At 54.4% G+C, this 9995-nt stretch overlaps 2 protein-coding genes across 2 annotated transcripts; one reads left to right on the forward strand and one right to left on the reverse strand.

The window, feature by feature from the left end:
* Positions 1–493: 493 nt before the first annotated feature.
* PMA1 (plasma membrane H+-ATPase) lies at positions 494–5699 on the reverse strand (the record flags this gene model as incomplete). Its single annotated transcript, XM_062872515.1, has 5 exons — positions 3524–5699; positions 3145–3364; positions 2857–2977; positions 881–2794; positions 494–821 (listed from the first exon to the last, which is right to left on the reverse strand). Exons 1-5 carry the CDS (start codon positions 3704–3706, stop codon positions 494–496), a joined length of 2766 nt encoding a protein of 921 aa, XP_062733633.1. The 5' UTR covers positions 3707–5699.
* A 2970-nt stretch (positions 5700–8669) lies between these two features.
* Positions 8670–8990, forward strand: QC761_0055010 (uncharacterized protein; the record flags this gene model as incomplete). Its single annotated transcript, XM_062872516.1, has 1 exon — positions 8670–8990. The coding sequence occupies one exon, from the start codon at positions 8670–8672 to the stop codon at positions 8988–8990; it is 321 nt and encodes a 106-aa protein (XP_062733634.1).
* Positions 8991–9995: the final 1005 nt, after the last annotated feature.

Below are 9995 nucleotides of genomic sequence, written 5' to 3' on the forward strand. Positions count from 1 at the left end.
CTGGCGCAGTCGAAAGTGCAGATAGCGACTCGTGTTGTTGGTAGTGGCCGTTCGGCTGTCCAAAAGAGCATGAAAATCTTTGCCCAACAATGACAAGAGGTCGGTGCACGTGGGCAAAGCCAAAAAAACCACTTATTCATGCTCGCCGGCAGCCACCATCAGCGCCACCACCATCACCACCCCCCCTCTAGCAAGGTACATGTCACCACCACAGCAAAGCCAGTGTGAACGTAATTATGTTTTACTGTTTATTAGATCTGTCTAAAGTATCGGGGCGCCACTAGTCCCCGGACAAAGTCGTGATCAAAGACTCCGAAAAATTAAAGTAGGTGCCCTGTAGCAGGCTCTCGACCCATGCCATGGTCTTATCATTCCTCCCAAAAGCCGAGGCGCTGCTATTCAGGGCGGGGTATGCGTTAAAAAAAACCATGGTATCTTAATTTGGTGCCATAACCATGGCACCCTGCCCATCCAAGCCATGCAACGAGGTCGCTTACTGCGACTTCTCGTGCTGCGTAGACACACGCTGGAGAGAGACAACAAAGTCCTCCAGCGATCTCTGCTTCTGGTTGCCCTTGGGGGACTTGCCGTGCATGAGGTTGTCAAACCCGACAGAATCCTGGAGGATGTAGTAAACACCGCCCATGACGCAGAACACACCGAAAGAGAAGACCCAGACACGGACAACCGCGACGATCGAAGTCTGGTCACCGCCCTCAAACCATCCGAAGATACAGAAGAGAGTGGCCAAAATGTCAACGACGAGAATAGCGCCGGCCAATTGCCACGAGGGAAGAGAGGACCAGAAGGGACCGTTGGCACTGGGAAAGAGTTAGCATACTGCTTCATAGTCAACACAAAATCAAGGATAAAAACATACCGAGTGATGAAGATGAGCCAGTTCTCAGTGAGCGAGATCTGAAGGAAGACAACCTCGTCGAGATTACCGAAGTTCTGGATGATACCACCGTTGGGGTGGGCGTACATGGTGGTGACAGTGATCCAGGTACCGACGGCAAGGACGACACCGAGAAGGACGGACATACCCCAGAGCTTGGGCAGGTTCCACTTGACGGGGGTCTTGGAGTAGGGAGCGTTGTCGTAGGCAATGGCAAGGGTGGCAACATCAGCGAAAATGGCGATGAAGACAACGAGCTCAATGTTGAGGGAGCGGTTGAGGATGGCGATCCAGAGACCAAGGTAGATCTCGAGATGGATCGACAGAGCGATACGGTAGACAACGTAGGCGTACATGCGGTGGAAAATCTGGCGAGAAGTCTTGAGGGCATCAATGATGGCACCGAGACCAGGGGCAAGGAAAACGATATCGGCAGCAGAACGGGCAGCATCGGAAGCACCCTCGACAGCAATACCAGTGTCAGCCTTCTTGAGCGAGGGAGCATCGTTGACACCGTCACCAGTCATGGCAACGAGGTAGCCACGCTGCTGGAGAATCTCGACGACGTTGTACTTGTGCTGGGGGAAGACCTCGGCGAAACCATCGGCAGCCTCGACGAAATCGTAAACCTCAGAGCCGGGCATGTCGCCGCCGCCACCGAGACCGAGACGCTCGGCGTTGTAAACGTTGGTGCCGAGACCGAGCTGGCGAGAAGTCTCACGAGCGATACCGACGGCGTCACCAGTAAGCATCTTGATGGAGAGACCGAGAGACTTGGCTTCGTTGATGGTGCGGGCGGTATCGTGACGAGGGGGGTCAGAGCAGGGCATGATACCGAGAATCTCCCAGGAGCCCTCACCACGCTTGCGGGCAACACCGAGGGAACGGAAACCACGGGTAGCGAACTCGGCAACCTTGTTCTTGTAGTCGACATCAACCTCCTCGGGAATGGGGTGGTCTTCCTCAACGGTCTTCAGGACGAAAAGAGGGGCACCCTTGACGCAGATGATGCGCTCACCCTGGGGAGACTCGACAACGGCTTGAACCTTCTTGGAGACGGGATCGAAGGGGTGGAAATCGAGGACCTTGTACTTGGAGAGAACAGACTTGGCACGGGGGTAGAACTTGAGGGACTTGAGGAAAGCCTTGTCGATGGCATCCATACCCTTCTTCTTGCGGGAAGCGGCCAAGCAGGCAGTCAACATGAGGTCCTCGGGCTCGACACCAGCGACGGTGTAGGGCTCAGCGAGAGAGAGCTTGTTCTTGGTGAGAGTACCAGTCTTGTCAGAGCAGAGAATCTCGACACCGGCAAGGGACTCGATGGCAGAGAGCTTCTGGACGATGGCCTTCTTCTTGGCAAGGTAAGCAGCGCCGACAGCCATGGTGGTGGTAACGACGGCGGGAAGACCGACGGGAACACCAATGATGGTAATGGCGAGGGTGAACTCAAGGATCTTGACGATGCCGTTGTTGCGGTAGAAGGAAGCAACCCAGACGACCAAGTTGGTGAGAATGACGAGAACCAGGAGAATAGTACCAATGCCGTTGAGAACCTCGGTGAAGTGACCGGAGCCGGCGCTAGCAGCGTTCACGAGGGCAGCGGCACGACCGACGAAGGTGTTGTCACCGGTAGCAGTAACGACGAGGAAAGCCTCACCACGCTTGACAGCGGAAGAAGCGTAGCAGGAGTCGTTCTTGTGCTTGTCGACGGCGAGAGACTCACCGGTGATGGCAGACTGATCAACCTGGAGGAAAGCATCATCGGTGACGATGCGACCATCGGCGGGAATGATGGTACCCTCCTCAACCTGCAGGATGTCACCGGGGACGACCTCGGGGGCCTCAATCTCCTTGAGGGTGCCATCACGGAGGACGACAGCCTTGAGGGCAAGAGTCCTGTCAATGGGGGTTAGCAGGGCTGTCTGGCGCAGCAGAAAGCAGGACAAGATAAAACTCACTTCTTGAGTTCATCGACAATAGAACCAGCCTGGTATTCTTGGACGAAACCGACGACAGCGTTGAGAAGGAGCAGACCGCAAATGACACCGAAATCAACCCAGTCCTCGAGACCAGCAGCCACTACCAGGTAAAGACGGTTAGCAAAAGCAATTCTCGTCGTTAGAACGTGGATTGGCGATGCATGAAGCCACTCCGCTTGGCGCCCCGCTGAGCTGCAGAGGCGCCATGGCAGAGTGGGGGGCGAGATGCAAACATCGCCAAGGAAAATGTTTGGTGAGCCAACTTACAGACGGCGGCAGCCTCCATGACGAACTGAATGGGACCGACGAAGAAGCCAAGGAACTTCAGGAGAAGGTTCTCCTTCTCCTCCTTCATCTGGTTGAGACCATACTTGCGGCGTCTCTGGGTAACCTCCTGCTCGGTGAGACCGACGCGGGTGTCGGTCTGGAGCATGTCCTCAGGAATGACGCGCCCGGAGCCGGGAGCGACCTCCTCTTCTTCCTCAAACTAGACACGAGATGGGTTAGCAGGCGATCCATCATTGACAGATTGGTCAAGCTGCCAAGGCCGACACCAAAAAAAAAAACCAAGGCCGAAGCGACCGGGTGGTGGGCGGAATGGGGCGCGATGTGCGCTTGGCGAGACCGGGGTAGGGGGAAAGCTCACCATTCCATGGCCGTCGTTGGACTCGAGGTCCTCGATGAGGGCGTCAATGTCCTCATCCTCCTCCTCTTCCTCCACGACCTTTTGCTTGGGAGGGGCGGCATGGTGAGGGGCCTTCTCGTCAAAATTGCCACTCTCAATGTTGGTCGACAGCGCGGGAGCGCCGGTGGTCGAGTGTTCGGCCATTGTGACGCGGTTGTCGGCAGATAAGCTCTGCTCGGGGCTGATCGGGACGAGGAGAAATAAAGGTGATCAGTAGGGCGCGGAGTGATCAAGTGATGCTTAGGTAGATATGGTTGTAGGTGGTGAACCAAAGCTAGGTAGGCGGACGCGGCCTCAAAGGTTGTTTGTTGTGACGACCTTATTAATAGGTGAGGTGGCGGTGATGCGGTGTTGGCGACCACAAAAACCGAGAGAGAATTAGGGTGTAGAGAGGAGAGTTGAGTTTGGACTCGAAGGAGAGCGAGACCTCACGTCGAAGGGAGAGTTAAAAAGGGCCTTCAAGCGTGAAGCAAAAAGAGGAAAGAGAGGGGGGAGGGAAGCGGGCAGTCCAAGTATTTCAACCTTTCCAACAACGCCGCGAACCACGAGCGACCTTTCCCGGCCCTGATCAAAGCTTCCTTGCCCGCTACAAGCTGCGCTACCGTGGGCACAGTACGGAATTGCACGTCCAAGCGAAGGTACCCAGGTACCGACCACCTACTGGACTGGTGGAACCTTCACCCGCTCACCCACTCATCACCCACCCACCCACACTCCATTGCTCCTCCAAAATCCATCCATCCCATCAATCAATCCACTCCAACTCGCCCACTCGTCAAACCCGCTCTTTTGCCTGCCCGCTGCTGCTGCGTGCCTGCCAGTCCAGTGCCCGTGCTCTGTTCCAGCTGCTTGCTGCTGCTGCGATTACCGCTTCTTTCTACCTTCAGTTCCAGGTTTCCCCGACTCGCTCTTTGCCTCCTTCCCCGTCCTTCCATTGGGATGAATGCCTTACACTGTGTGTGCCCCCGACCCTAGACTGTGCGCTACTGGGCGTTCCTGCAGCATCGGCGCGTGGTCGGCGTGTTCTGCCGTCCCAATTGGCACTGTCCTTGTCTGCTCTGCCAGTCCTGCTTTCCTCTTCCTCCGAGACCCCAAGCAACCAAGCAACGGGCATCGCAACCCACAGCAACCACTTGCTACCCTGGTCCTTGAAAACAGTGGGTCGCGCAACTGCAGGTCACAATCAACAACGAGGTACCTGGGGTGCGCAATCTGGCCTTGTACCGGCTCCCCACTCTTGTCTCTCCTAGCCCGCCGAGGATGCCGCCATTGCATGGGTCCTCGGTACCTTGTTATGACTCCACTACCAGGTACCTCCGTCATCCATTCACAGGCCTTGCGTGCGGGATTTTCTGGCTGTGCCTCTGTGGTTCTGAGAAGCTCTCTGCTTCTGGCAACGAGCTCTCAATGAGCAGAAAAGATGCAGGCATTCAGAAAGGCAAAAAGAGCTGCAAATGCGCGCTTATAGTGAGCCACGCTCATTTAATTCCCTCGCCGCAAGCTGGCACGGCCTGTCCAGAATCCAATTGACACCATGCGCTCCCCGCGACGGCGTTGCCATGCACTGAAAAATCAGATGAAGAGGGCGAGGCCCGGGGTTGTCAGCGGCGCTCGAGACCTCGTTCGCCAGGCATGAGAAACTGCGAACCGACAAGCTTTGGGGTGTTGGCTGCCCGTCATGGGTCGCCAACCTGGGCCCCCCCATGCCCGCCCAGTCGCAATCGGTTTGGCCTGCTCGCCTGACCACTCAGAGAGCGCCTTGTCCTGTGATTGGCCTTATCTCACTGGTCGGACCAAGAAACACAGAGAGAGAACGATTGATGAGAAGCATCACATCACAAGGCGATCAGAAGGACGGGCTTCGGCTTCGAAACCGAAAATCCCACCGGTACCCGGCGGCGAGGTATATTGATGGTTCCTGGGCTCATCCTCGCCCCTCGCCTTCGTCCCTTTTTCGCGGGCAGAAGCCAGCCGGCTCTTCTCGGTGCGGTGGGGGACCATCCCGGTGAGGAAAGCGACGGAGCCGGGAAGGCTTTCCATGCTCTGCTCACCGGGCGATGGGGCAATCGACGAGCCATTTGTTTCTCGGTCAATTTGGGAGGAGAGAGAGAGAGAGAGACAGAGAGAGAGACAGAAACGACGATGCGATGCTACTACGAGCATGGCTGCTGCTGGCTGTTCAGACGGGCACACCCGAGCTTTGACAGCACAGCAGGCTCCATACGCTTGTGTTTCCTGACCCTGCTTGCATTTCGCATCTCGCATGTTATCCCATTTTGGCATGGCATATCCGTAGTCTACATCGGCCTCTCCTGTCTCTTCCAATATCCAATTCGAGATGATGGCAATGCAGTGTTTCGCTGCTGCTGTAACTGCATATCTGAGCGAGATATTGGCTCCCGCCCCAAATTGCCTCACATGTCGGCTCAGTGGCTCACTCATATCCTCTCTCACACTCTCACATATCTCGCTCTTGTTGCCTCGGAAGCCCCGCGGGAATCTGTGTATCATTGGTAAAACCATGAATGATTCCTCCCTCCGACTGGACGGTAACTGCCCGCTACTGTTACTACAAAGCACCCCATCCCACCACACACGACAATCCCCCTATATCAAATATGCATGGCAAGTCGCGTGGAGGCGAACAATAAGAACACACAATGAAAGAACAGGTTAGATTTTCTTCAATTGTTCGGCCAAAGCGGAAGTGCCGAGGTGTGTGGTTGGCCGCCCTTTCCACTACGTCATTTCTTCCACACCCATGGGAACCATCGACTCATGTCAGCAACAACTTCCATCCCCGATGACGGCGGCGGTGAGCAAGAGATACCCTACAGCACAGAAAGAGAGAGCCTTGCCTGTGATGATGATGATCCGGGCTCCCCTTTTTAGGATATGATATTATCAAATCCATTGATCATCAGCCCTGTTTCGGGCCGCAACCCTCCCATTGAGCATTTACGACAGTCATGTGGCTTATGGAGTCGCTTATCGACTGTTATTTGTTCAACACTGAACTGACGAGCAAGTTCCCTGCTTGTTCCCGGCTTCTTGATAGAAAGAAGCATATTTCGGGACTGCCGTTGATGATGTCTTGTCTCCCGGGAAGGTCCCCTCTTTCATCAACGCTAGGTGACCGGCATGAACCACCCCCCCTATGCCGCCCCGTTGTATGGCTGGGGGAAGGGGGTAAAAAGGGACGGTTGTGGCTACCGCTCCCGAGTCGTGGCAACTTGCTTGTTTTGTCCACGGCCGCTCACACATCAACTGCAATTCCCACTTTGGCGTGGGAGAGGCGAAGAATTCGAAACAGCCGACAGACTCGAGTTGATGGGATCAAAGCAGATGATTTTTCCGATATAAAAACAAGCAGAGCAGAAGAGGTGTGGTGGAAGCAGCAATGACAAAAGAGGCAATCGCCGCTTTTGCGTTTCAAACATTCATCCAATCTCAACGGTCAAACCTCCGTGCCCCCCAAAGTGCCGTTTGGGGGAACTCAAAAGCCAAGAAAACAACATTCAGCTGTTTGATATATCGCTTTGATACAGAGTATATCCCTGCGGACTACAATTTGCCAGAAAGAACGATGCCCAAGCACACTGACGGGTTGCATCAACGGTACATATCTTGGCACCTTGGATAAGATTGTTGATCCAAGCCACTTGCATCTACCTTCAATGGCAAAAATCGCCAGAAAGTGCGGACATTTCTGACATCTGGATTTTTTCCTTTGCATGTCGTCTGTGAGTTACATTGCAGCCTCATATCTGTTACCGACCGATTGCATATATACCTCTTTCTCATACTGTGTACCTCTGGGTGTGATCGACATGAGACATATTTCCTACTGTGCGTGCGTGTCTTTTCTTACCTACCCTCTTCTATCTGGCTGGATGGGTGGATGTAGTCACATAGCTTACGCACTTACCATATCATTATGCTACTCTTACTCGGCCGCGGCCAAAGAGATGTCGTTTTCTCGAGACTATTGCCCTGGGCGTGAACAATAAAGGTTGTCCAGCCCGGTCCCCGTTTCGCATATATGGCTGCTTGGTCGGTGTCCATCCAGGTAACAGAGCACACGACAGTCCCCTACGCTACCGTTGTGCACGCTTGCGGTAGTATAGTGATATCCGAACGACCGACCGGTACTTATAACACTTGCTTCCCTTTTTGTGCTACCGTTCAACGAATGGCGAACGATAATCTGCTATTTGATGTTCAAGTTTTCAGTTTACACTTATCCTTGGCTTCCCGGTTATTCTCCGGACCCGAATATCAAGGTCAAATATTTCAATCTCAAATTTTGCAGCATGATGGAAACTTCCGTCTGGGGTTATGCGTATGTGTGTCGTTGATTTTGGATTCCTTCCCCAGATATGGCAAAAATCTGGGGGAACCTCATGCTGTTACTGCTCGCTGTCACGATGGACGACCCGGGGAAATGGAAAAGCGATGAGGGGGATGTGCTCTCCAGACATGGCTGGCTACATTATCCCGCAAACTGGCGGTCAAGGAACAATTCTAGAATGTTTCTTGTCAATGCATTCTGCAATCCCATTTTAGGCGAATCGCATAACCCCGTAAATTCTGTCATATTTCTAGCTCATACCCAACCCCGAGGGTTGTTGTCAAAAAAGTGAAGCTGATTGTTGACTGGTCAATGGCTCGTCGTTTGTCGGAGATGCTGGGCATCAAATGGAAGAACGGCTTTTCGCGGCCGAACAAGGGAAGTCCCCGCGCCCGTGCTTTGCTAGTATGCTCCGGCTCGCAGGCGTGTGTTGCTTGGCAGCTTGATGGGGGATCCATCAACAGCGCGGGGAATATCCTCGCAATGGGGTTCCTCCAATGATCAGGGCTGGAAAAGAACAAGCGATTCGGAAGGAGAACGGGATTCGAGCTATCGAAAGGGGAAACGTGCTCAACGCCCTCTCGTAAGGTCTTGGGACCTGCTGATAGGAAAGCCTTCCTTCCTTCTTGGTTCTGCCAACACACACACACATACACACAATACGAAACCGAACCTCCGTCCATGCGGCGGCGGCGGCGACGGCGGCGAACAAATGGTGGGATAAGGTGGCTGGAAATGTGTCAATGGCGCAATCCGATGCCTATCGCGGTAAAGCTTCAAGCTCTACAGGCCCTCAAGGGTTCGTCTCGGCGGCCGTTTGACGGTGAACGCACGGGTCACACACAAATCGACAATAACACCCTTGAAGATCAAGTCTTGACTTCTCTCGGCGTGTTGGTTAGCAGGAGTGGCAGGCAAACGTTCACCGATCCGGGACACGGTCAACAAGCAGGATTTCAGCGGGATCTTCCGCCGGTCGTGGTTCAAATTGAGCCCCCCGGCTCGAGTCGTTCGCTCACCACTGTGGCGATCGCCGACGGTTCCGGCTCCGATGACAGCAAGCGGCGACGACAATGATGGCAACGGCGGCAAGTCCGGGGAGCATGTGCAATTTTTCTCTCCTGTCTGTCTGGCTGTCCAATGCTGCAGACTGAAATTATGTTGATCGGATCTCGGGGCGATTGGATAATGGCGATTGGACGGTGCAGTTGAATAAGTGCACAGACCACTAGCCAAGCACTTTTATGCAGAAGAATGTTTGTTGCCGCATCGGAAGCCGCTCCTTCTGCAGCCAGCATATGCAAAGGGCGGCATAAAAAGTCTCTCTCGTCCACATTTTCTGTCCCCACCACATGTGTGGGGTTTCTTCGCGATGTTGCTCGCAGTGGGCACCCGCTGGTCCCTGCTGCTGAAAGCTCTCCGGCGCTCCACGGGCCTGCTTCTTGGCTACAACTGATCGGGGTTGGCTGGATTCAACTTGGAGCTGCCTGGCCCAGCGGCGACTCCAACGACAACGGCCCTTCTTTTTGCAGGCTTTCGTAAAAGAATACAACGAGCTGCCGTTCTTGTCTCTTTGAAAAGTCCCGGGGGCTCCGCTCTAGCGGACATGTTCGGACATTAGCTGCAGGAGAATCTTTCACCAAAACAGCGACAAAGGTCAAACGCGACTTCGGCGATGCGCGGAGCTTTTTTGGAGCCTCGTCTAGCAGATGATAAGAGCGGGAGAATCGTCAATAATTGCAGAATGTCAGACCATTCGGCAACGGAGACACAAGCCTGCAACCCCCCAACCCAGCATGGGTCATGGGCCGGCCATACGAGAGATTCTCGACCTCTTCCGGCCGCCTTTCGATTTTGAGTGTTCCCGTTCACCACGTCACATCCATCAAATTTCACAACCTGCCAGTCGCCCAGTTACAAAATTGGCCTTGCCGTTGAGCCGCCCCGGGGAGATGGGGGTTTTAGCGGCCGGGGGATGTTGGTCAGGACCCAAAAACGCAACCTCCCCCGCATTCCCCTCATGAGTGAAGTGGCTAGCCAGCCTTGACCGAGAGCTGTTTTCTCCAATCGATCGCAGTGCCG

This window comes from Podospora bellae-mahoneyi, chromosome 3 (genome assembly GCF_035222275.1).
Source record: "Podospora bellae-mahoneyi strain CBS 112042 chromosome 3, whole genome shotgun sequence".
NCBI classification, from domain to species: domain Eukaryota; kingdom Fungi; phylum Ascomycota; class Sordariomycetes; order Sordariales; family Podosporaceae; genus Podospora; species Podospora bellae-mahoneyi.